A 27,727-nucleotide genomic window follows, 5' to 3' on the forward strand; every position below is an offset into this window, starting at 1 on the left:
AAACTGTGGAAATAGGACGATAAACGCGATGAGGGAGCTCTTCTGCAGCTGTCACACACCAGCTCCGTCCTGCAGGAGCGAGCTGACAGCAGGAGGCGTGGCCACCGTCAACTCTTCTGTAACATGAGCAGATGAGGGAGGTGCATCAACTTCACATCTGGTGGCGGTTCGAAAAAAGGCGGAAGATACACGCCATAACTTCTCAGGAGGAAGGTAATGAAACTTTCTTTATCTAAAGAACGAACCAAAAACGAAGTTAATCAGTAGACAACATAATTCACTTTTCACAATAGGCTATAGTTTGTGTCAGTCTGTTTGTTAGATAGGCAACTTCTGACGGAAGCGTCCTGCTGCCGCACCGAGAAAAAAAAGGGGGGCTCAGTACTTTAAACTTTTCACAAAGTTTATTGTTGTAACAATATCTTTTCACCTTTTAACAATATGTTTTTCCAATATAACGTGAAAGTATTTTTTTTCTCGGTGTGACTGTTCTACGCTGCCGCATCAGAGTTTGCAGTGTTTATAAAGAGTGTGGATTCACTATGTAAAACCGAAAGTGAAAGTACTGCAGTGAAGTTAGTTTTAAGTTGGATATTTGACAGACATTCGCTCCTTCTCAATACATTAAAAATTCATAGAAAATATAAGATGTGTTCAAATGCAATAAAAACAGGTGTGTCTCATAGAGGAGGCTTACCCCTACTATCCTGTGTTGATTTTGAGTCAACAGGTCACATGACCTGGGAGTTATTGAGCTCTAACACTCATATTTACTGTATAAAATATATCATATCATATAAAATAGTAGGCTAAATGTGTTTAAATGCAATAAAGACAGGTGTGTGTCGTAGAGCAAGCTTAGATCTACTATCCTGTGTTGATTTTGAGTCAACAGGTCACATGACCTGGGAGTTATTGAGCTATAATGCTCATATTTACAGTATAAAACACATTAAAAATTCATATAAAATATTACATTTGTTTAAATGCAATAAAAACGTTTAAGCTCAATAACTCCCAGGTCATGTGACCTGTTGACTCAAAATCACCACAGGATGGTAGATCTAAGCTTGCTCTACGACACACACCTGTCTTTATTGCATTTAAACACATTTAATATTTTATATGAATTTTTTATGTATTTTATACAGTAAATATGAGCATTATAGCTCAATAACTCCCAGGTCATGTGACCTGTTGGCTCAAACTCAACACAGGATGGTAGAGCTACGCCTCCTCTATGACACACACCTGTTTTTTGGGGGGGATTTAAACAAATGTAATATTTTATATGCATGTTTTATGTATTTTATACTGTAAATATGAGCATTATAGCTCAATAACTCCCAGGTCATGTGACCTGTTGACTCAAAATCAACACAGGATAGTAGGGGTAAGCCTCCTCTATGAGACACACCTGTTTTTATTGCATTTGACCACATCTTAGTATATTTTCTATGAATTTTTAATGTAGATTGAGAAGGAGCGAATGTCTGTCAAATATCCAACTTAAAACTAACTTCACTGCAGTAGTGAAAGTGTTGAGATACGGTTGTTGTATTGATAATCCCTGGTGGAGTTCGGTGAACTTGGGACCTTATTTGCTGTATTATAAAGATAAGGACATTCCCATTACTTTGTGTTATTTGCAATCTAGATGGTCTAGTCTAATTGTAAACGTTCTCATGTTCCCAGCAGGAAGTCATACAGTAATGTCGACCATCAGGGTGGAGCTCTTAAATACTCTGGAGGATTTAAATGATGACCAGTTTAAGAGCTTCAAGTTTTATGTGAAGGATGATTGTGTCCTGGAAGGCCGCTCAAGAATCCCAGGGTCTAAGGTGGAGAAGGCAGACAGGATGGAGATGGTGGATCTAATGGTGCAACAATATCAGGATGATGGAGCTCAATCGATCACCTTGAAGATCCTGGGGAAGATCAACAGGAACGATCTTGCGGAAAGTTTGAAAAAGTCAAGTCCAAAAGGTTAGTTGATTGATAAAAACAACGACTTTATCTCTATTAATTATAGGGTCTATTATATTATTATTATTAGGGTTCCCTAATACCCTATTGAAATTCTAATGTTTGTTAGGGCCGAGCACACCGATGGGTTTTTGAAGGCTTATGTGCTCAAAAACTCACAAACCTTTGTGCACAGGTCAGATCTAGCAAAATATTCTGTATTTCAAAGACATTGGAAATGGGTGGGGATATTTGGTTCAATAGCGCCCCCCCAAACATTTGTAAAAATGGAACAAATCCAGTGTGTTTCACCTTAAAGGTACCATCCCGGGCGGCTCATTTTATGGCAAAAATATAAAAATCTGAGTATATCGATTAAGTATTAGACAGTAATTGATGACATAAGTGATTTGACATATCAATGACCGTCAGAAGTTACTTGGCTCGTTTTCTCCCCCGGGATGACGACGGAGGTCGGCCCCAGCAGATCAGCTCAGTAGAGCGGCTGCTGTCGCCACTCTGTTATATCAATCGCTCTGCTTGTGGTGCAATACATACAACAATCTCCGGCTGCAATGAAGCATGCGCACGAACCGAGCAATGGGGGCGTGGTTTTTGTGATTCCTGATTGGATGGAGGGGCGGGTGTGCAATTCGGAGAAAAAAAAATCGTTAGTCCAGTAAATCCAGCCGCCCGGGCTTGTACCTTTAAAGCATGAAAATTGGTAGGCTCATTCAACTCATCAAGACACACACAAAAACCCCAGGGTCCCATTCTCTAAACTAAACAGGAAGTCGGCCATTTTGGTTTGAATGGTCAATTTTTGGCCCGATTTCCACCATTGGTTGGTGTGAACTAACTACTTCTAGGATTTTCATCTGATCAACTCCAGATTTGCCACACCTCAACTAGACAATTTTGGCATCTTAAGTTATCAAAAGCTTATGACATATTATAATTCCACCTTACTCATAGCGCCTTCAAGTGGTAATAGAAAATGACTTATTTTACTACTACTTACTTACTAATCCTACACAGTTGAATCCACCAGTTTAATTTCTGCTCTCAAACATGCTCAACAAGTTGGTGAAGCTACGTTATGACCCCTGTGAAGTTTCATGTAACGCGGCACGGCAATCCACTGCATCCCTACTGTGCATACACCTGTCTTTGTAATGCTTCTACTGCACAGATGTGCGTTTTTTTAACACAAGTATATTTCTGTTTCTTTCTTCCAGGTGCTGGTCTAGAACCGACTCCGACTCCGACTCCGAGTGTCTCAGCAGAAAAGAGGCTGAGGTCTGCTCGGATTCAATTCATCGAGAGGGTTTCTGAACCGACTCTTGATCAGCTGCTGGATAAACTGCTGGACTGTGGCGTGGTAACTGAACCTGAAATGGAGTCTGCTGCTGTGATAGCAAACAGAGCAAACAAAGCCCGAGTTGTGATCGACACCGTGCGAAAAAAAGGAGAAGCAGCTTGCTCAGATGTGATCAGAGCTCTGTGTGAGGTGGATCGCCGCCTGTCAACAGAGCTGAAGCTGGTGTAGAAACGGTCTGTCAGGTTTTTATGCCTAAATGGAAGCTAAATGGAAAAGGACACAAGAAAACACCATAACATTATAAAATTAGTCTCTTGAGAGTCTTGCTCCATCTGCTGGGTCTGGGTCATTACACCTTTATTCTGTATTGGCCATACACCAGCAACCATTCAGAACTAGATGTTCCGATAGCAATTCTTCCCTCTGGATACTGATTCCTATACTTGTGCTGTTGGTATCGACCAATGTGTTATTAAAAAAAAAGGAAAGAAGAAAAAATTGTGTGTGTGTTTGTGTATAGTATAGTACTACGCCTGTATGGATGTACTGTACATGATTATTATTGTTGCAAGTTTGGTTATTGAACATAAAAGATATAGGCCTAGTTAAATGCAGTCTCTCAGGCAAAAATGCAAATATTTCGAGATCATCTGCAACAGTTATTTCTACCGTGCACAGAGGGTGAAGAACACAGGAGGAAACATAATTTTAAACGGAAATTTGCTCAAACAACTTTATATAGAAACGGAAAAGAGAAACACAAGATCCAAAAAATAAAAATCATAGGCCGACCCGGAATCAGCCATTTCAGATCAATGCAAACGACAAGATCACATAGCATAATGAACTGGGAAGAGGCCAGAGTCATCCCCACAGAAGAAAATCAATCAATCATCAATACCAACGGTAGATTATGGAGGCAGTGGAAATAAGGAAACGTGCGCACAGGACCATGAACCTTTCATATCCACAAAAAGAAATGGACTGACAGCAAACCAAGTTTTACACTTTTTTTGAAGGAACTTTATCAATACAGCACCGATAGGCTATCAATGGACCAGAAATGCAAAAGCTTTAAAAACAAACTTTATTTTGGAAATTTCTTTATTTAATTACAGTAATATGCTTTTCTTTACATCGATGCATTTTTTATACATGATGCTTCTATATTCTTTGTATATTTATATTTATACTTTTATTTTATTTTTTCTTCCCCTGGCTCAACAGTTTTGTTATGTAGGCTATACTAATTGTTAATAAAGTTTTTTTTTTTTATAAAAAAAATGCTCTCACACACCTGGAGCGCTGTCATCCTGGGGGAGTGACTTGACAGGAAAGCTTCTGTAGCTGAGAAGACACATCATCACTACTTGGCATCTGACAGTTGAGGAGGCGGAAAACCAAAACTAGCCAGCAAGGTAATGAAACTTTCTTTGTCTAAAGAACGAACCAAAAACAAAGTTAATCAGTAGAGAATATCACAATAGTTTTTGTAAGTGTCGAAAGATACTTTAACTCAGAGTTTGCGGTGTGTAACGGACCCTTGGCTTCAAAGAAAGATGGCGGAGAGATTCGAACAGGTGCATACGTTTTATTGTCTGCACCTGAAAACTATAGTATAACTATAGGTATAGAGGATAGAACGAAAAAAAGAGATTAGATTAATAGTATAGAAAGGAAACAGGGGTCCATGAGCACATAGTGGATTTTCTTTCCCCACCTGTTTTTTCTTACATAGTAGGCTACATAGTCCAGAAATTTACTCAGAGAACCTTTGTTTGGATTACAAACAAAGGAGAGACTCAGCAGCACAGAAACCGCGCCAACTCAGACCTGGCTCCCTCAACGAAAGACTGGCCACTAGATGGCAGTCAGAGGTCATTTATTTGACAGGTTGAGTGAAGGGAAAAGGGAAGCTCAACAGACAGAACACAGAGGAAGGCTGAGGTGGCAGCCTACAACAATTTACTGTTATTCACACAGTGTTTATAAAGAGTTTCACTATGTAAAATCAGTAAGTTGTTGAGATATGATAATTGTGTTGATAATCACTGGGGAGTTGGGTAACTAGGTAATGTCCTTATCTTTATACAACAGCAAATAAGGGTCTTATTTGCTGCAACAGCAAATAAGGGTCTTATTTGCTGTAGTGTGAAGATAAGGACATTCCCATTACTTTGTGTTATTTGCAATCCAGATGTTAAAATAAAAAAGTCTCATTGGAAACGTTCTCATGTTCACAGCTGGAAGCCATAATGTCGACCATTAGGGAGGAGCTCTTGAACATTTTGAAGGAGTTAAATGAAGAGCAGTTTAAGGGCTTGAAGTTTTTTCTGAAAGAAGATGGCGTCCTGGAAGGCAGCTCAAGAATCCCAGCGTTTAAGGTGGACGAGGCAGACAGGATGGACCTGGTGGATCTAATGGTGCAACAATATGAGGATCACACAGCTCAAAAGATAACCTGGAACATTCTGGAGAAGATCAGAAGGAACGATCTTGTCAAGTTATGGTCAAGAGGTTAGTTGATTGATAAAAATAACAACTTTTCTCTATTATTATTATTATTAGGGTATTTCTTCTGATTAACCTGTTGAAATTCAAATGTTTATTATGGGCCAGAGTGACGACAACGTTGTCTGATGAGGACCCTTTTGAAATTGTGCTGTTTCTTATTATTAGGGCCCAAGCGCAGCAGGGGTGCAAGGGAGGACCCCATGGACGTTACACCCGTGAGGGATGGGGGTGTTTCAACACCCCCACTTTCACAGCAAGGTGATTTCATCCCCTATACATTTTCCAAAGGTAAAACCTTTTGCCCACCCAAGTTAATATCAGCGGAACGCAGAAAACTCAAATTCAGATGACAGCATACATGCACGGGGGGCCGTTCTGATGTAGCCTAATGTCACAAACCCATTTCTTTCAAAGTAGATGCATGCATGCACGCTTTCATCTGATCAACTCCAGATTTGCCACACCTCAATTAGACAACTTTGGGATCTTAAGTTATAAAAAGCTTTTCTGTACATCAACGACATATTATCAGTTTTCCTTACTCAATAGCGCCTTCAAGTGGTAACAGAAAATGTAGCTATTCTTTAACTCTGACACAGTTGAACCCATCAGTTTCATTTCTGCTCTCAAACATGCTCAACAAGTTGGTGAAGCTACATTATGACCCCTGTGAAGTTTCATGTCAAGGCGGCGCTGCAATCCGCTCCATCCCTACTGTGCATACACCTTTGCTTTTTGAACATGAGTATGTTTCTGTGTTTCTTTCTCCGGTCTAGGACCGACTCTGACTCCAAGTGTCTCAGCGGTAGAGGGGCCGGTGTCTGCTCAGCCTCAGTTCACTGGGAATACCATGGAGAGGGTTGTTTCACAACCGATTCCGCGTGTCTGGAATCAGAATCCGAGTTTCCAGCAGTTGCCCGTATTCTCCTACATGTCGGCTCTGACTGCGAGTGTCTCAGCAGAAGAGAGGCCGATGTCTGCTCGGCCTCAGTTCACTGAGAATGTTTATTCACAACAGATTCCGAGTGACCTGAAAGAGATTCTGAGTTTCCCGGGTGTGCCCTCATTCTCCCACATCTCGGCTCCGACTCCCAGTGCCCCAGCTCTGACTCGGAGTGTCTCAGCAGAAGACAGGCCAGGTGTTTTTTCACAACAGATTCCGAGTAGCTGGAAAGAGATTCTGAGTTTCCCGGGTGTGCCCTCATTCTCCCACATCTCGGCTCTGACTCCGAGTGTCTCAGCAGTAGAGAGGCTGATGTCTGCTCGGACTCAGTTCATCGAGAGGGTTTCTGAAGCGACTCTTCCTCGGCTGCTGGATGAACTCCTGGACCGTGAGGTGGTAACTGAAGCTGAAATGGAGTCTGCTGCTGTGATAGCAAACAGAGCAGATAAAGCTCAAGAGGTGATTGACACCGTGCGGAAAAAAGGAGAAGTAGCTTCCTCAGCTCTGATCAGAGTTCTGTGTGAGGTCGATCCCTGCCTGTCAACACAGCTGAACCTGAGGTAGAAACGGTCTGTCAGGTTTTTATGTCTGACACCAGAAGTGTCATGTTCTCTGTGTCCCCTGTTTAGTTTAGTTCCTGTTTTATTTTGAAGGTCTGTTTTCCCGTGTGTTGGGGTCTGTGTCTTTGTCCTAGTTTAGTTCCTGTTTTAGTTTGAAGTCCTTGTCCTGTCTTCTTTTTTTTTGTGATCAAATGTTTTTATTTATATTTTATATTTTCTTTCTCATTTGCAGTAGTGAGATCAACAGTTATGTCAAATAATCATTACAACACATACTTGCATATACCCCCCACCCACCCTTCAGACCTTAACCATTTAATGGACAGAAATCATAACAGAAGGAAAACAATAAAAATAACAGTAGTAATTAGAGATAAACAAATAACTAAATAAACAAACGTAAATATCAAAAATTCAGGCAGGATTTAATAAGAATAAGAACTGGACAGGGAAAGCTGCAATACATGGTGTTCGTTTTAAGTACATCTTGCAAGTCTGGATTTGATTTGATCTGCTGCCATGTGCCAAGATGAGATATTTTGTTGCTTTGCATTATTGACTCAGGCTGTAGATATTTCCAAATAAATAATATCAAGAAAAGTCAAATACCAATGAGAGATGTTAAGCGTGTGCGGTGGTTTCCATCTCATTGCAATGATCTTTTTTGCTGCTGTTGGGCCAACAAGTAATATTCTTTTTTGACACTGTGATAAATTAATTGTGGATAAGTTATTTAATTTAAGCGTTTGAGGGTTTGCTGTTATATTTTGAGCTATTAAAGAAGACAATGCAGCTGCAACCTTGTCCTGTCTTCTTGTGTGCTCCCTGCTTGTGATAGCCTGCTTGTGTGAGCCTTTAGTACACTGGTAATACATTTGCAAGAATGTGCAAAGTAGAAAGTAGTATAGCAAAGCAATAATGTAGTAGATTGACTATTAACTGAAAAGTATGATTTTTAGTATTTGGAATAAGCCAAAAGTATAATTAAGCATATTATTACCACAGTAAGAATATATAGCAAGTGTAAAGCTTATATATTTATTTTTATTTAATACACTAACATCTCATTTTTAATGTAGGCTACTTATAATACAAAGTACACTTTTATTTAATTGTGCATGAATTGTGTATTATGCCTGACCATTGTTGTGAGGTTAGACACACCTGGATTAATCAGTTGGTCCAATAATGTAAGACAGGAAATAAACGAGCTGGCTTATTCCAGGAAGTAGTGGAGCTGTGCATAAAGCCCATGGATGTATTATACAGTAGCCTATTATCGATAAAGCCTAGTTAGATCTGGATATGACCGGTAGAGGGCAGCATGACGCTGGATAGCGTAGCCTACAGCCCATAGACATACAGCCTGCCGGAATGAGGAAGACGGTGGGTGGAGTTTTTCTGGATTTCCGGGGTTTTGAAGAAGAGCGGGACCGAGCGGGACCAGAGCATATAATACATCCATGGACCAGAGACGCTCTAATATTGTTCTAATATTGCCTAGAAGGACTTTGGCGGGACCCAATACATCCATGGCGGGACCTCGGCGACACACGTACTCACACACCGCACCGAAGTCACACACTAAATGAACAAAGAGCCAAGTGACGAATCGAACCGAAACTACTTAGCAAGGTAATGAAACTTTCTTCGCCCAAAGAACGAACCCAAAACAAAGTTAATCAGTAGACATAATAAACTTTGACAATATACAGTAGTTTTTGTAAGTGTCAAAAGATCCCTTGGCTTCAAATAAAGATGGCGGAGAATGATATTCGAACGGGTGCATATGTTTTATGCACGGTGAAAACAGGAAAAGAGGAAAGACAGAAAGAGAAAAAGAGATTAGATTAATCACATGAGTGAAACATAAAAATGTAAAAAATAAAAAGCCTTTATTTGGCGGCTATGTAGCACCCTATAATGTAATCATTTCCTGATAGATAGATAGATAGATAGATAGATAGATAGATAGATAGATAGATAGATAGATAGATAATGTACTATTAGATAGATAGATAGATAGATCATTTATGTCCAATGAAGAGCACAAGACAGGAGAAGAACAATACAAACAGCGACAATACCAACAACAATGACAACAACATCAACAATAAAAACAACAAGACAACAACAACAACGACATACGGGGTAGTCTAGAAGCCCCTCATTAAGAGACACTGATTACATTTTCAGGTGGGTCTTTTTATTCAAAACTGATAATGTAATACTTGACAAATTGACATCAAGTGACTTACTGTCATACTTATTAGTATATAATGAGATTAACCTAAGTGAAGAAGTACCTGGGGTCTCCAGTGTGGGGAGAATACGTCAGTCCAACCGCCCATTTCTCTGACTACCCATTAATCCGATGTATTCAAGAGGTTTATGGTTATGGTTAGGGTTAGAGTTAGGGTTAAGTCGGAGAAATGGGAGGTCGGACAGATGCCATGCCCCCCCCCCCTCCGAAAAAGGTTCACTCAATATATTCAGAGTTCATTCCATATATTCAAAGGTTCACTTAAAGCAGAAGTAAGCGGAATGTTTGTGTTAATATAAGTCTTAAATAGTTGTATCTTCCGACAGCAATCACTTACATAGAGTGTTTGGTCCGAAACACGGGTCTGTCAGTCACTCTGCTCTGCTGTAAGCCGAGGAGAAAACTTCTTGTATACTTCCTTGTATCCTACAAGCTTTATCCAATGAGGAGAGAGAACAGCATGAAGGGCTGTGTGTGCAGCCAAGGGATGCGCGTGAATGTGGTGACGTAGGGACGAGGACCAATAGATCCATGACAAAGGCGGACACACACACACATATAATAATATATATAAAAAGGTAACACTGGAAATAGGACATCATCAGAAGAAGAAACACAACCTCAACAGATCATAGAATGCAGGAATATTCTAACACAAGGGGGAAAAAAACAATAGTAAGAATGAAACATTTTTTACAAAGGAGTAAGGTGGAGGTCATCATTGATCCCTGGATATGCTGTAGCTTTCAGCTTGTAGATCCATTCTGCTTCTTTTTGATTCAGATCTGCCTCTGGGACATGGTCTATGTAGTGTTTAGCCATGGTGTAGTCCTGATTACCTATCCTAATAGTATATTTATGCTCTGCAAGTACGTATGCGTTTCGTGCGGCCTGTGTAGAAAACCTGGCAGACAGGGCATTCAAGTTTATAAAACTTTAAAACGTCTTATTTTTAACTTGAAAGCTTTTAGACGTTACAATATTGGTGCAGTGGGGACAATTGCCACATCTGTAACACCCCTTTAATTCTGATTTGAGCCAGTTACTAGGCTGTACAGCTGGTAGATGACTATGAGAAACTCTGTCTTTTAGACTTCAGAAAGGTCACAACTTGAGTTGAGCTGTGTCTTATCACATTCAATTATGTTCCAATTTTTCTTCATAATATTTTTAATCTTAAAGCAGCTGAACGGAGTTTTCAAAAGCGAAAGCATTTTTCCGGAATGAAGACTGCATTCCCCATGAGCTCTAGCGCGTATTGTTGTAAAGACATTTATCTGGCTCGCGCGTCAGGGCTCCAGAAACTAACTTTTTCGTGAGCAGTTTGAGGCAGCTTACTTTGGAAATGTATTTAAAATCCAAAGCGAGTCTGGGTCAGTTTACTGACTAAACTTGAAAGGAATGCCCTCAGTGATCTAGCGAAAGATAAAGTCAAAATGAACATATTACGTTATCTTTCAAGTATTACATTATCAGACCCACCTGAAAATTTAATGAATTCCCAATAATGTAATACTATTACTTTATCGGTAAAAATGTTATTACAATATCAGTCAGGATATTTTATTACATTATTGGGTTTTATTACATTTTCGATCGAGTCAAGTACAAATTTTATTACATTTTCAGTAAATTATTACATTGTAGGGTGCTTCACTCCCTCAACGAAAGACTGGCCACTAGATGGCAGTCAGAGGTCATTTATTTGACAGGCACTTGAGTGAAGGGAAAAGGGAAGCTCAACAGACAGAACACAGAGGAAGGCTGAGGTGGCAGCCTACAACAATTTACTGTTGTTTACACAGTGTTTATAAAGAGTTTCACTATGTAAAATCATAAAAAAAAAACGATATAACTGTTGAGATATGTTGTGTTGATAATCACTGGGGAGTTGGGTAACTTGGGTAATGTCCTTATCTTTATACTATAGCAAATAAGGGTCTTATTTGCTATAGTATACACGAATTCGGCGAGCGATTTGTGTATGCCGCCATCTTGCAGCGGCGCTAGGGATGTCACGATAATAGATTTTTTTGGTACAATTATTGTCAGAGAAATAATCACGGTATTACGATTATCATGATTATTATACATTAATTAATTTGACAACACTTAATGTGTAAAATGAAATATAGTTAAAATATATACTAATTATAAAATATTTTAAATATCTATTAAAACATGACCAATTATTAATCCGCCAGGGGAAGTGTTTGAAATATTCAAGTCATTAAAGGGGAACTAAACCCCTCAGTTTTGGATGACGTGCTCTAAGCTTTTTTTACAGTTGAAATTCAAAAAATGCCTTGATTATGGGCGGGGCTCCTGAGCACTCTCCGATCCCCCCACCCCCCCTCCCCCCTGCGCCCCATTCACACCCGCGAAATCACACAAAAGAGAAAAAAAAGTAATAAACACACATCGACACTTCTGCTAGCGCTAACGAGCTACTAACGAGCGACTCTAACAGCACTAGTAGCGCAGACACTACTAGGAGCCGTGACACAGTGCATCTACAGCTGATCCGCCGGCTCGTTAACGGCTCGTTAGCGCCAGCGGCGGCCGCACTAACGATTCCCATCCAGGCAGCTGTTAGCAGCCGTTAGCTGCAGCAGAGCAGCTAGAGTGCCTAGCAACCGTTAGCGGCAGGCAGCAGCCGGTGCTGATTGGTCGGGGAGCTGGTGGCCGGTGACGAAAGCTGCCTCCAAAACGTCATCTGCCTCCATCTCAGCCAATAGAAAATTTGATTGTAATAGCCGTGTTTCAACCCATAGAGGGCAGTCACACTGCATTTTTACTACAAAATACACCAAATTGAAATATTTTGACTAAAATGTCAAAAGTTGGACCAGAATCAACTGACAACACTACCTTATACCCAAATATATTTGTTTTCAGCAGAAAAAAGTGGTTTAGGGGTTTAGTTCCTCTTTAATTGTCATCTATACCAAATGTTTAAAGCAGATATCAGCTTCACGGCCGTTTCGGCTAATGCTGCGTTCAAGGCAGGCTTTTGAAACCGTAAGTTACAGCTTCAAGTCACAACTACGACTTGGTAGCGTTCCAGGTAACCCGTAGCTCGTGTTTTTACCATCCTGTTGTCTGTGAAAGTTCCCTATAACGGCCACTCGTAACTTCCGACCCGTGAACTCGTACCAGATCGAACTGGTATGACTTCACAGGAAGGAAAAACACAAAGTACGAGTTTCTTTGAACGCACCATGAGTTAGCAGCCCCCGCCCTTGTCAGGCATCAATTGGTCCTCGTGCTACGTCACCACATTCACGCGCATCCCTTGGCTGCACACACAGCCCTTCATGCCGTTCTCTCTCCTCATTGGATAACACTTGTATCCCACAAGGAAAATTTTCTCCTCGGGTTACAGCAGAGCAGAGTGACGGAGAGACTCGTGTTTAGGCTGAAATACTTCATGTAAGTGATTGCTGACGGAAAATAGGACTATTTAGGACTTATATTAACAAAAACATTCCACTGATATCTGCTTTAAGTTAATTTTAATCTTTAATTTTTTAAATTACAAATGACACTCTAGCATTTAAATTCATACCAATTCAATGCTACGTTAGGTAAATGGACCAGTATCTGTGCATTTACCTTTACTTTGGCGCACATCTGCCGACACAGGAAAGTGACGGTATTTAGGAATCTTTGTGATCAATTAATTGTGGCGTTAAATACCGCGATTAATTGTGAAAACAAGTAATTGTGACATCCCTAAGCGGCGCCATTGCTGCGGTGACATGTGTCAGTCATAGTAAACTGATTCTCTATGACAGCATCATAAATAGGCTGCATTGGTGATGTTTAGTGCCCCCCAGTAACTGATTAAGGTATCTTACATGAATATATTAATTTAGGAATTAATCATTTGTTTGAGCAATTAGCAGGAAAGATTAGAGTAACAGGGAGATAAGAGACTGTATCATAAACAATATAACATACCGGTACGTTATGCGTGCTGACGTTAGCAAGCCAGCAGCGGGATATTTAATCATGTGGACAGGCTACATGAATAAAAACAACAACTTGTGCTTTGTTTTAGATATTCAACAACATTTTATTGATCAGCTGGGTCGGACATATTTTACACCGACTTTTAGACGACCATGATCACATCATATTGAAGGGATCAGTGAGACATTCACAGACCATCCACTTTTACCACGATGTGAAGGTAACGGTGAGAAGGGAGAGTCGCCAGGTTGTACAGGTCAGCTGTGACTGCGTCGCTGGTGGCTGCTGCTGACACGCTGTACGTAACGTTACGGTCTAAACACGGACACTCCTCCTGAAGTAAGGGGCTGTGTTTTGTTGATATTAGAGCAGTCGAGGACGGCACATGTCCTCCCAGTCTTCTTAGACATATTTACAGAAGAGAAAAGGTCCTCTTCATGGCGCTTGCATTCAAATGCCCGCGTCGCGCACAGAACCCATCGCTGCCTGACTGGGAGCTGTCACAGCAGTAATGGCGGGCTGCTCGGTTATTTCGCCGTATTTGTGTATAAAGATAAGGACATTCCCATTACTTTGTGTTATTTGCAATCCAGATGTTCAAATAAAAAAGTCTCATTGGAAACGTTCTCATGTTCCCAGCAGTAAGTCATAATGTCGACCATCAGGGTGAAGCTCTTCAATACTCTGGATGATTTAAATGAAGAGCAGTTTAAGCGCTTCAAGTTTTATCTGAAAGAAGATGGCGTCCTGGAAGGCAGCTCAAGAATCCCAGCGTCTAAGGTGGAGAAGGCAGACAGGACGGACCTGGTGGATCTAATGATACAACAATATAAGAGTCGCACAGCTCAAAAGATAACCAGGAACATTCTGGAGAAGATCGGCAGGAACGATCTTGTCAAGTCGAAGCCAAGAGGTTAGTTGATTGATGAAAATAACAACTTTGTCTCTATTATTATTCTTATTATTAGGGTATTTCTTCTGATGAACCTGCTTGAAACCTGCTTGAAATTATGGGCCAGAGTGACGACAACGTTGTCTGATGAGGACCCTTTTGAAATTGTGCTGTTTCTTATTATTAGGGCCCAAGCGCAGCAGCGGTGCAAGGGAGGACCCCATGGACGTTACACCCGTGAGGGATGGCGGTGTTTCAACACCCCCACTTTTACAGCAAGGTAATTTCATCCCCTATACATTTTCCAAAGGTAAAACCTTTTGCCCACCCAAGTTAATATCAGCGGAACGCAGAAAACTCAAATTCAGATGACAGCATAACATGCACGGGGGGCCGCTCTGATGTAGCCTAGTGTCACAAACCCATTTCTTTCAAAGTAGATGCGTGCATGCACGCTTTCATCTGATCAACTCCAGATTTGCCACACCTCAATTAGACAACTTTGGCATCTTAAGTTATGAAAAGCTTTTCTGTACATCAACTATATATTATAATTTCTCCTTACTCAAAGCGCCTTCAAGTGGTAATAGAAAATGTAGCTATTCTTTTATTCTGACGTGTACTAATCCTACATAGTTGAACCCATCAGTTTAATTTCTGCTCTCAAACATGCTCAACAAGTTGTTGAAGCTACATTATGACCCTGTGAAGTTTCATGTCAAGGCAGCGCTGCAATCCACTGCATCCCTACTGTGCATACACCTTTGCTTTTTGAACATGAGTATGTTTCTGTGTTTTTTTCTCTCAGGTCCTGGTCTAGGACCGACTCCGAGTGTCTCAGCAGTAAAGAGGCCGAAGTCCACCAAGAGTGTTTCTGCACGGGTTCCAGCTCCCACTGCGAGTGTCTCGGCGGTAAAGAGGCCGAGGTCTGCTCAGCCTCAGTCCACTGAGAATGCCATCGAGAGTGTTTTTTCTCAACTTGGACAACAGACTCCAAGGGTCTCGTTTCAGACTCCGAGTACCGTGAAGTGGAAGTGGAAGAATGTTTCTGCACGGGTTCCAGCTCAGACACCGAGTGTCTTGGCGGTAAAGAAGCCGAAGTCTCGGCCGAAGTCTCGGCCGAAGTCCACCAAGAGTGTTTCTGCACGGGTTCCAGCTCAGACTCCAAGTGTCTCGGCGGTAAAGAGGCCGAGGTCTGCTCCGCCTCAGTCCACTGAGAATGCCATCGAGAGTGTTTTTTCACAAATTGTACAACAGACTCCAAGGGTCTCGTTTCAGAATCCGAGTACCGTGAAGTGGGTCTCATCCTCCCCCATCTCGGTTCAGACTCCGAGAGTCACAGTGCCGAGATCTTGGCCTGAGTTCATGCAGAGTGTTTCTGCACAGGATCTAGGACCGACTCCGAGTGTCTCGAATCAGAATCTGAGTATCCCACATTGGTTCTAATCCTCCAACAACAGGCTGCTAGCTTGTTCAGCTCTGATCAGAGTTCTGTGTGAAGTTGATCCCTGCCTGTCAACACAGCTGAAGCTGAGGTAGAAACGGTCCGGTTGAAGGTCTGTTTTCGTGTGTGTTGGGGTCTGTGTCCTAGTTTAGTTCCTGTTTTAGTTTGAAGTCCTTGTCCTGTCTTCTTGTGTGCTCCCTGCTTGTGATAACCTAATGTGTCTCACCTGTGTTAATTGCACCACCTGGGTCTCGTTCCCTCATGTACTGTATTTAACCTCAGTGTCTCCCTTTGTCCTTGTTGGTTCGTCGTCATTATCTCCTGCGTTCATGTCCTGTGTTCCTTGCTCCTGTGGTTCCTGTGGATTGTGAGTAACAATAAATCCCTTTTTGTCCCTGAACCAAGTCTGCATTTGGGTCCTGTTTCCCCCACAACCTGACAAGAAGAAGCTAAATGGAAAAGGACAAGAAAACATCATAACATTATAAAATGAGTCTCTTGAGTGTCTTACTCCATCTGCTGGACCTTTGTCATTACACCTTTATTCTGTATTGGCCATGCACCAACCATTCAGAACTAGATGTTCCGATACCAACTTTTCCCTCCCGATACTGATTCCGATACTTGTGCTGTTGGTATCGGCCAATGTGTTATTAAAAAAAGAAAAAATTGTGTGTGTGTTTATGTATATATACTACTCTGTTGAATTTGTAACCAATTTATTCATTCTCTCATGTAAATTATTTACACCCAAACACACATTTCTCAAAACTAATCCTAAATTCAATGTCAGACCTCATGATTGTAATGTTCCTTATGTCAATAAAGTTGTTTTTTTTAAATGGCGCGACCATGGCTGCTGATTTCTGCTGATTTCAGCCAAGGAGGAGCAGGTTGTTTTAATGGAAAGAGTATGAGCGATACAACAAAAGCGTGATCACAGCCTGAAGCAACAAATATGATCATTAATAACAAGTCAAGAGAGGAGGCTGCTTCATTTCTGACAGCTGAACATTGCTCTGCTTTTAAATATGAAGCTTTATCAATTTACAACAACTGTCATTTTTGAATTGTGTTTTATTGTTTTCATATATTTTATCACAATGATAGGATGCCAGGGTGTGTTTTATCGACAGCGAGGCTGGGTGAGTGTATGGATATAGGCTACAATGAGTTTTTTTTTTTAGTGCTCTACAATCATATTTCATATTGTGTCTTTACAATGACAACAAAGACCTTTTTAACTGTGAAAATAGTGGTAGACCTATTCAAGATTTGCCATATAACAGGCGAAACACTGAAATTGATTTATTCATGGTCACATCAAAGTGAAATGATCTGATTATCCATCTGGTTATCTGTCCTGCTGCGAGCGATCAACTTCTTCCAGTGACCTCCTGATGCTCGGCTCAACAGCTGAGCAGATGTAGTGGAGGTAGATATTCCCTTCCCTCAGCTGAGACACTCAGAGAGAAAGAATCCACCAGCGGATCAAATCAAACCTCTGGCAGGAAGGTCACGCCTCCGTAGCAGGTAAAGCAAGTTCAAAACGCGTCACTACTTCACAGTTGAGGAAGGCGGAAAACTGGGAACTTGTCAGCAAGGTAATGAAACTTTCTTTGTTTAAAAAACGAACCAAAAACGAAGTTAATCAGTAGATATTAGCCAAATGAACTTTTACAATTTGTAAGTCTCAAAAGATGATTTTAACTCAGTGTTTGCAGTGTTTATAAAGAGTGTGTTACTTCGAGGATTCACTAAAGCAGAAAGTGAAACTGTTGAGATATGACTGTGGTATTCATAATCATTGGTGGAGTTTTGTGAATTTGGGTAATGGACCCTTATTTGCTGTCAGGACATTCCCATTACTTTGTGTTATTTGCAATCCAGACAGTTAGATAACAAAGTCTGATTGGAAATGTTTTCATGTTCACAGCAGTGAGTCATAATGTCGACCATTAGGGAGGAGCTCTTGAAAACTCTGGAGGAGTTAAATGACGACCAGTTTGAGGGCTTCAAGTTGTTTGTGACAGATGATGGTGTCCTGGAAGGCAGCCCAAGAATCCCAGGGTCTAAGGTGGTGAAGGCAAACAAGACGGACATGGTGAACTTAATGCTACAACAATATGAGGGTCACGAAGCTCAAAGGATCACTTTGAAGGTTCTGGAGAAGATTGAAAGGAGCGATCTGGTGAAAAACTTCAAGTCAAGTCCAACAGGTTAGTTGATTGATAAAAAATAACAACTTAGTCTCTATTGATATTAGGGTCCTCCTTCCGACAGCCCTATTGAAATTATAATGTTTATTAGGCTCCATTGTAATTAGACCCTGAGCCACAACTAAATTGTCTGAGGACCCTGTGGAAATTTTGCTGTTTATTATCTCGCTGTGCCAGAGTCCTATTCTAATTGATTTGAAGGCTTTCCTGTGCTCAAAAACTCATAAAACTTTGTGCACAGGTCAGATCTAGCGAAATATTCTGTATTTCAAAGACATTGGAATTGGGTGGGGCAAATTGGCTCAATACCCCCCCCACCCCCACCCCAAATTATTTGTAAAATGGATCACTTCCAGTGTGTTTCACCTAAAAGCATGAAAATTGGTAGGCTCATACAACTCATCAAGACGCACAAAAAAGCCCCATGGTCCCATTCTCTAAACTCAACAGGAAGTCGGCCATTTTGGTTTGAATAGCTAATTTTTGGCCCAATTTCCACCATTGGTTGGTGTGAACTACTTCCTCTGACCTCTACTAATCCTACATATTTGAACCCATCAGTTTAATTTCTGCTCTCAAACATGCTCAACAAGTTGGTGAAGCTACGTTATGACCCCTCACCCTGTGAAGTTTAATGTAACGGCGGCACAGCAATCCGCTGCATCCCTACTGTGCATACACCTGTCTTGGTAATGCTTCTACTGCACAGATGTGCTTTTTGAACACAAGTATGTTTCTATGTTTCTTTTTCCCAGGTCCTGGTCTAGGACAGACTCCAAGTGTCCCGACTCCGACTCCGACTCCGAGTGTCTCGGCTCCGACTCCGACTCCGACTCCGACTCCGAGTGTCTCGGCTCCGACTCCGACTCCGACTCCGAGTGTCTCGGCAGTAGAGAAGCTGATGTCTGCCCGGTCTGAGTTCATCGCGAGGGTTTCTAAACCGATTCTTCATCGGCTGCTGAATAAACTGCTGGAGTGTAAGGTGGTAACTGACCCTGAACTGGAGTCTGCTACTGTGATAGCAAACAGAGCAGATAAAGCTCAAGAGGTGATCGACACAGTGCGAAAAAAAGGAGAAGCAGCTTGCTCAGCTCTGATCAGAGTTCTGTGTGAGGTTGATCCCTGCCTGTCAACACAGCTGAAGCTGGGGTAGAAACGATCTGTCAGGTTTTTATGTGGAAGCTAAATGGAAAAGGACACAAGAAAACATGAGCTATAAAATGAGTCTCTTGAGTGTCTTACTCCATCTGCTGGGCCTTTGTCATTACACCTTTATTCTGTATTGGCCATACACCAACCATTCAGAACTAGATGTTCCGATACCAACTTTTCCCTCCGGATACTGATTCCGGTACTTGTGCTGTTGGTATTAAAAAAAGAGAAGAAATATTGTGTGTGTGTGTTTGTGTATAGTATATACTGTACTACTACGCCTGCATGGACGTGACATAATTATTATTGTTGCAAGGCCTGGTTCACGTATAGTTATTGAAGATAAAAGATAGACTATAATTGAATTACAGACTCTAATTAAGACAAAAATGTGAATAATTCCAGATCATCTGCAACATGCACAGAGGTGGAGAACACAGGAGGAAACATCATTTTCAACGGAAATTTGCTCAAACATCCTTAAAGCAAAAGTGTATTTCTGTGGCTCTACACGTTGTTAGGACACTCTGGAGTTGAATAATGGATACCTATTCACCAAAAATATGTTCATTGTTATTTAATTCTGTTGAATTTGTAGTATGCGATACAACAAAAGCGTGATCACAGCCTGAAGTAACAAATATGATCATTAATAACAAGTCAAGAGGCTGCTTCATTTCTGACAGCTGAACATTGCGCTACTTTTAAATATGAAGCTTTATCAATTTAAACAAAACAAACTAGAGCAACAACAACTGTCATTTTTAAATTGTGTTTTATATTGATTTCATATATTTTACTGATCGCAATGACAGGATGCCAGGGTGTGTTTTATCGACAGTGAGGCTGGGTGAGTGTATGAATATATTCTAGTACTGTGAGGTTTTTTTTATGCTCTACAAGCAAATCTCATATTGTCTCTGTACAATGACAACAAAGACCTTTTTAACAGTGAAAATAGCGGTAGATCTATTCAAGATTTGCCATATAACAGGCGAAAGACTGAAATTGATTTATTCATGGCCACATCATTACTGATTATCCATCTGGTTATCTGTCCTGCTGCTAGCGATCAACTTCTGTCAGTGGCCTCCTGATGCTCGGCTCAACAGCTGAGCAGATGTAGTGGAGGTAGATATTCCCTCAGCTGAGACGCTCAGAGAGAAATAAACCACCAGCGGATCAAATCAAACCTCTGCCGGGAAGGTCACGCCTCCGTGGGGGGTAACGCATGTCCGAAGTCCAAACGCGTCACTACGTGGACGAGGAAGGCGGAAAACTGGAACTTGTCAGCAAGGTAATGAAACTTTCTTTGTCTAAAAAACGAACCAAAAACGAAGTTAATCAGTAGATATTAGCCTAACTTTTACAATTCGTAAGTCTGAAAAGATGATTTTAACTCAGTGTTTGCAGGGTTAATAAAGAGTGTGTTACATCAAGGATTCACTAAAGCAGAAAGTGAAACTGTTGAGATATGACTGCGGTCACACCAGCCGTCTATGGTTTTCAGGTCAAGACAGCCGCTCCAACATTTTAAGTGCGCCCTTATTACAGACTTTATGGCAAACGCACAGACGCAAGTGGGAAAGCCAGCGCTAACTTACAAGAGCGTGTAGGAACTTCCAGTTTTCAAAATAAAACGTCAGTGTTAAATGCATTAAGGTTTTATTTTGTAAAATATGAGAACTACATAAAAAATTCATATAAATAGCCTATTAAATATGTTCGAATGCAATAAAAAGAGGTGCGTGTCATAGAGCAGGCTTAGACCTACTGTCCTACACTGATTCTGAGCCAACAGGTCACATGACCTGGGAGTTATTGAGCTCTAATGCTCATATTTACAGTAGGAAAACACATTAAAAATTCATAAAAAATATGAAATGTGTTCGAATTCAATAAAAAGAGGTGTGTGTCGTAGAGCAAGCTTAGATCTACTGTCCTACACTGATTCTGAGCCAACAGGTCACATGACCTTGGAGTTATTGAGCTATAATGCTCATATTTATTATGACAGGTATTAAAAATTCATAAAATATATTAAATGTGTTTGAATGCAATAAAAAGTGGTGTGTGTCATAGAGAAATCTTAGATCTACCATCCTGTGGTGATTCTGAGCCAACAGGTCACATGACCTGGGAGTTATTGAGCTGTAATGCTCATATTTACATTACGACAGACAAAAAATCATAAAAATTCTGATTCTGTTGGCTGGTGTGTGTCATAGAGCAACCACTTTTTATTGCATTCAAACACATTTAATATCTTTTATGAATTTTTAATACCTGTCATTATGTAAATATGAGCATTATTGCTCAATAACTCCCAGGTCATGTGACCTGTTGGCTCAGACTCAGTGTAGGACAGTAGATCTAAGCTTGCTCTATGACACACACCACTTTTTATTGCATCCAAACACATTTTATATTTTTTTTAATGAATTTTTAATGTGTTTTATAGTAAATATGAGCATTATAGCTCAATAACTCCCAGGTCATGTACCTATTGCCTCAGAATCAGTGTAGGACAGTAGGTCTAAGCCTGCTCTATGACACACACCACTTTTTATTGCATTCAAACACATTTAATATTTTTTATGATTTTTTAATACCTGTCATAATGTAAATATGAGCATTACAGCTCAATAACTCCCAGGTCATGTGACCTGTTGCCTCAGAATCAGTGTAGGACAGTAGGTCTAAGCTTGCTCTATGACACACACCTCTTTTTATTGCATTCGAACATATTTAATATTTTTATGAATTTTTAATGTAGTTCTCATATTTTACAAAATAAAATCTTAATACATTTAATACTGATGTTTTTATTTTGAAAACCGGAAGTTCCCACACGCTCATGTAAGTTAGCGCTGGCTTTCCCACTTGCTTCTGTGCGTTTGCCATAAAGTCTGTAATAAGGGCGCACTTAAAATGTTGGAGCGGCTGGCTTGGTGTGACCGCAGTGAGATATGACTGTGGTATTGATAATCATTGGTGGAGTTTCGTGAACTTGGGTAATGGACCCTTATTTGCTGTCAGGACATTCCCATTACTTTGTGTTATTTGCAATCCAGACGGTCAGATAACAAAGTCTGATTGGAAATGTTTTCATGTTCACAGCAGTGAGTCATAATAATGTCGACCATTAGGGAGGAGCTCTTGAAAACTCTGGAGGAGTTAAAGGAAGAGCAGTTAAACACCTTCAAGTTTTATGTGAAAGATGATGGTGTCCTGGGAGGCAGCCCAAGCATTGGAGAGGCAAAGCTGGAGAAGGCAAACAGGACGGGCATGGTGGAGTTAATGGTACAACAATATCAGCATCACGAAGCTCAAATGATCACCTTGAAGGTTCTGGAGAAGATTGGCAGGAACGATCTGGTGGAGCGTCTGAAAAACTTCACGTCAAGTCTAACAGGTTAGTTGATTGATAAAAATAACAACTTAGTCTCTATTATTATTATTAGGGTCCTCCTTCCGACGGCCCTATTGAAATTCTAATGTTTATTAGGGCTCCATAGGCTATTGTAATTTGTTTGTGAAATGTCTTCTGCCCCAACAACAATCATATTTTTGAAGGCTTATGTGCCCAAAAACTCATAAAACTTAGTCCACAGGTCAGATTTATTTTATTTTATTTTAATTTTATTGTTTTATTGTACGTGGACAGTCCCAATTAATCAACTGCATCAAATACAGTAAAAAGGGCAGCTTGGCTAATATCCTGCTGTAGTCCCCGGCCAGATGACAATGGGCACCCTAAAAAACAACAACAACAACAATATATTACAACACAATGATTAAAAATAATCACTAGGGATAGGATAGAACAGGTAGGCATCAGTACAATCATGCAGAGACAGCACATAAAAACATACAAGAGCAGCACATGCAATCTAGTGAAATATTGCGTATTTCATAGTCATTGGAATTGGGTGGGGTTAAATTGGCTCAATAGCGCCCCCTCAAACATTTGGAAAATGGATCACTTAATGTGTTTCACGTAAAAGCATTAGGCTCATACAACTCATCCAGACACACAAAAAAGCCCCATGGTCCCATTCTCTAAACTCAACAGGAAGTCGGCCATTTTGGTTTGAATAGTTAATTTTTGGCCCGATTTCCACCATTGTTTGGTGTGAACTACTTCCTCTGACCTGTGCTAATCCTACACAGTTGAACCTATCAGTTTCATTTCTGCTCTCAAACATGCTTGTAGAACCCGATAATGTAATAGATCCCAGATAATGTCATAACCCCAATAATGTAATAAAAAATTCCACTTGAGTGGATTGAAAATGTAATAAAACCTGATAATGTAATAACTTCCCAATAATATAATAAAGTGCATTTCCCAATAATGTGATAGACTCTTAACCAATAATGTAATAAAGTATTACATTAACGGGAGGCTACTACATTATCAGGTTAGCCTTCATTTCAAGGGACCTGATAATGTAATAATACTCCAATAATGTAATACTTTAACAGGAGATCACCCATTACTTGGTGTCAAGTGGTGTGTTATATTTCTGTGTAAGCAACACAAGCTCCAGAGCGCCACCAAGAGGTCAAAGTTGGAGATGCATGAATGGTTAACTTTGACTTGTTCATCCGTTTTTCACAAACGATGTATCACTGGAGCCCTCGGGCCAAGCCGAGGTAAACGCATCCTTAATGTCTTTTTCCGCCATATTGGATTTCCGCCATCTTTGATTTGATCAAAAACTTTTAAAAGGTCTCTCTTGTCACAAATGTTGTCTAATCTTCTTGAAACGCGCCCAGATGATATTCAGACCATGACATACAAATGCATTCAGTATCTTCTTCAAATTCAAAGGTGCTTAGCCGTGACAGCCAATCAAACTTGACATTGAGGTCGCCAAACGGGAAGTAAGCCCATTTCTCAGCAACCCTTTAACATATCTCAACCAAAATTGGTATATAGACTCATGACATCATCCTGGGGACACCCAAAACACCTGGTGACCTTTGACCTCTAGGGGGACACATATTCTGTCCAATCTTCATGAAACTTGGCGTATGATCTTCAGACCAGGCTGAACAAATGTGTCAAACAGATTCCTCTCGAATGTAAAAACAGCTTGCCTGTGACCAGTGGCGGAGCCAGGAAATTTTCTGTGGGGTGGCCAGGATGGTCATGTGATCATTATGGGGTGGCAATGTCTCACTGTAAAATATAGCGATATTTAGGTCACCTGCTGTAAACCACACACCTCCATAATATTTAGAACGCAGGTAATGATGGAAAAGATCAACTAATATTCAGTGTATCTAACTTTTTTTCTTATTCCTGCAAGTAAAGTAACAAAGATGCTTACACTACAAATAGCACAATATACAGACAACTGCACAGTGTACTGTGATGAGAGGATTCGGGAGATGATCAGCTCCGCTTGTGATCATTCTGTTGGTGTATCAGGAATACACAGACATAATTTGAGAAACAGTTGTTTTATTATAGGCTGATCAAGCTACAGTATAAACACACACAAATAATGGCCAGCAAATTGGGTCAACATAAGGATTCCAGTCATAGACAAGGCTTAAGGACTACTGTACAAATGCACAAAACAGTTATATGTTAATGGTCTGGAATGTTGTTGAAAATAAATTGGAGAAACCTAGGTTGAGCAACAGAGGAGGGATCCCTCAGGATCGGCAGACATGCAATGGATGTTGTTACAGACAAAACAATTTACAACACATTGTTCACCATCTCCTGCTGTGGGTCTAGTCTGTTGACACCTGTCAGTTGAACCACACACACGATAAAATATTAATAGGAGGATTTGGTCATGTCGGGTTTAAATTATACTATACTATTACCTAGCATTGTTACTTAGAATGTAATGATTAATTGCAATACATAAAGTAAATAGTAGCTGTGGGCCTACCTACCTTGTGATGAGCCCTGCATAGGTTCTGTGGTGACAGTGTCTGAAACACAAATGTTAAAACTGTCAGTAAGTCTTAATGATTTTATCAAGCATCATTACATATTATATTATAGGTGATACAAAAGGCAGAAACGGCAGGCAGTCACAGTGTGCAGTAGCTACAGGATCTGTGTTCTCATCCTGTTCCTGTCTGTCCTCACCACTGTCCCTCCTTTCAACATTCCCTGTCTTTCTACTGAAGTAGCAGGCCATTTTTGTTTTCATTTTGCCTGACAGGTAAGGCGAGCAGCAAAATACATTAAGTTACCACACGACTATCATTATTTGAGTGTTTATGCTCATGCTGCTCTGCTACAGAGAGTAGCAGCATGCAAGTCACTATTAAAAGATATTGTGTGCTGAATGTGTGGGGAAAAAACATTGCAGCTGGTGATTAATCAATGGTATAATGATGTCTATTTTTTTTAAGTGCAAAAGACTTGAAAATCACAAAATACACACAATATAATATAACGTAAATGAGGGCAGTCAGAGCAGACTCTCCATTCGCTAATGTACCACAAGGAGACCAGATGTATGTGTCTGAAATGCTTCAGAACTGGAGTAAAGTCACAGTCAACAAGTAAGAAAACTCGACCAGAACCGACCAAAGTGATCACTTACCTCCAAAGGTGTCCTTGCTTGGCGACAGCGTATTATGACAAACTGGCTGCTCCTGCTCTGCCCCTCTGCTCTGCTCCCGCGGTAAGTTTGTTGTGTGCTGCAGTAAAATGCGTCCGTGCGGAAACGGCGGTAGGGCGGAACTAAAGTTCCGCGCGCAGAGTCGTTTTTTGTCTCTCTTTGGCCAGTGGGGTGGCCAGTGGGGGTGGGGTGGCCAGAGAGTGGGGGGGCCAGAGAGTGGGGGCCAGAGAGTGGGGTGGCCAGAGAGTGGTCAGGGGTGGCCACGGCCACCCCTGGCCACCCCTTAGCTCCGACACTGCCTGTGACGGCCAACCAAATACGACAGCATGGCTGCAAAACGTGGTCCATAGATTCATGACATCATCCTGGGGATACCACAAAAAAGTGTGACCTTTGACCTTGGGGGGCGCTGTGTTTAAACTGCTTTCCTACTGTGCATAGTTACACTTGTCTTTGTAATGTTGCTACCGCATATATTTGCTTTTTGACAAACACAAATATGTTTCTATGTTTCTTTCTCCCAGGTCCTGGTCTAGGAGCGACTCCAAGTGTCCTGGCTCCGACTCCGACTCCAAGTGACTCGACTCCGACTCCGAGTGACTCGACTGCGACTCCAACTCCGACTCCGAGTGTCTCGACTCCAACTCCGACTCCGAGTGTCTCGACTCCAACTCCGACTCCGACTCCAACTCCGACTCCGAGTGACTCGACTCCGACTCCGACTCCGAGTGACTCGACTCCGACTCCCACTCCGACTCCGACTCCCACTCCGACTCCGAGTGACTCGACTCCAACTCCGACTCCGACTCCAACTCCGACTCCGAGTGACTCGACTCCGACTCCGACTCCGAGTGACTCGACTCCGACTCCCACTCCGACTCCGACTCCCACTCCGACTCCGAGTGACTCGGCTCCAACTCCGAGTGTCCCAGTAGAAAAGAAGCTGGTGCAGGTTGTCGTTCCGCTGCTGGATGAACTCCTGGACCGTGAGTTGGTGAAACTGAAGAGGAAATGGGGTCTGCTGCCGCGATAGCAAACAGAGAAGAGAAAGAGGTGATCGACACGGTGCAAAAAAAAGGACAAGCAGCTTCCTCAGCTCTGATCAAAGCTCTGTGTGAGGTGGATCGCCGCCTGTCAAGAAAGCTGAACCTGAGGTTTTTATGTCTGACACCAGGGGAAGATAAATGCATTTCATACCATTTTTTCCCTCCCGATACCAATGCCGATACTTGTGCTGTGGGTATCGGACAATAATGAGTGTGTCTTTAAAAAAGAAAATGTGTGTGTGTTTTTGTGTATAGTATATAGCCTAGTACTACTCCTGCATGGATGTGACATGATTATTATTGTTGCAAGGCCTGGTTCATGTTTGGTTATTGAATATAAAAGATATAATTAAATCACAGACTCTAGTAGTTTTTAAAAAAGCAAAAATGCAAATATTTCGAGATCATCTGCAACAGTTATTTTTGGGTGAAGAACACAGGAGGAAACATCATTTTAAATGGAAATTTTGCGCAATGTCAGAGTTGAATATCCACTTGAGTGCATCAAATATGTCAGAATTACTCTGTTACTGTCTACCACTGTCTAACACTCTAGTCTGGGTGTAAACAATTAGATACACTGGTGGTGGTAAATAATATTGAATGCACATCTGATGTTGGACATGTCTTTTATTTTGAAAAATAACTTATTTTGAAAGGCACACGAGACACGTGAACACATGCAGTTGTAATGGTCCTCCTCACTTTCTTATTATTTGCTCCATTTGCTCTTAATGCAAAAATATCAGTTTCTTATTAATGTGGCCTGAATGCAGTGAATCTTGTTTTGTTTTTTGGGTCTTTATTTTGTGCAATTTGATATTTACTCACTTT

General features: G+C 41.0%; 3 protein-coding genes across 3 annotated transcripts; all 3 read left to right on the top strand.

Annotated features, from left to right (window-relative positions):
- Positions 1-144: 144 nt before the first annotated feature.
- Positions 145-15,794, top strand: LOC311006509 (uncharacterized protein; the record flags this gene model as incomplete). The annotated part of the gene is made up of 5 exons (XM_083999357.1): positions 145-213; positions 14,184-14,454; positions 14,621-14,713; positions 15,242-15,664; positions 15,760-15,794. The coding sequence occupies exons 2-5, from the start codon at positions 14,193-14,195 to the stop codon at positions 15,792-15,794; spliced, it is 813 nt and encodes a 270-aa protein (XP_083855483.1). The 5' UTR covers positions 145-213; positions 14,184-14,192.
- On the top strand, positions 1,713-3,733 carry LOC311006508 (apoptosis-associated speck-like protein containing a CARD; the record flags this gene model as incomplete). Its single annotated transcript, XM_083999356.1, has 2 exons — positions 1,713-1,986; positions 3,204-3,733. The coding sequence occupies 2 exons, from the start codon at positions 1,713-1,715 to the stop codon at positions 3,512-3,514; spliced, it is 585 nt and encodes a 194-aa protein (XP_083855482.1). The 3' UTR covers positions 3,515-3,733.
- A 4,724-nt stretch (positions 15,795-20,518) lies between the features above and the next one.
- On the top strand, positions 20,519-26,880 carry LOC311006510 (uncharacterized protein; the record flags this gene model as incomplete). The annotated part of the gene is made up of 3 exons (XM_083999358.1): positions 20,519-20,545; positions 22,369-22,663; positions 26,372-26,880. The coding sequence occupies exons 2-3, from the start codon at positions 22,384-22,386 to the stop codon at positions 26,878-26,880; spliced, it is 789 nt and encodes a 262-aa protein (XP_083855484.1). The 5' UTR covers positions 20,519-20,545; positions 22,369-22,383.
- Between the last annotated feature and the right edge of the window lie 847 nt (positions 26,881-27,727).

The sequence above is a fragment of the Trachurus trachurus genome, assembly GCF_905171665.1.
Source record: "Trachurus trachurus genome assembly, chromosome: 23".
Lineage (NCBI taxonomy): Eukaryota > Metazoa > Chordata > Actinopteri > Carangiformes > Carangidae > Trachurus > Trachurus trachurus.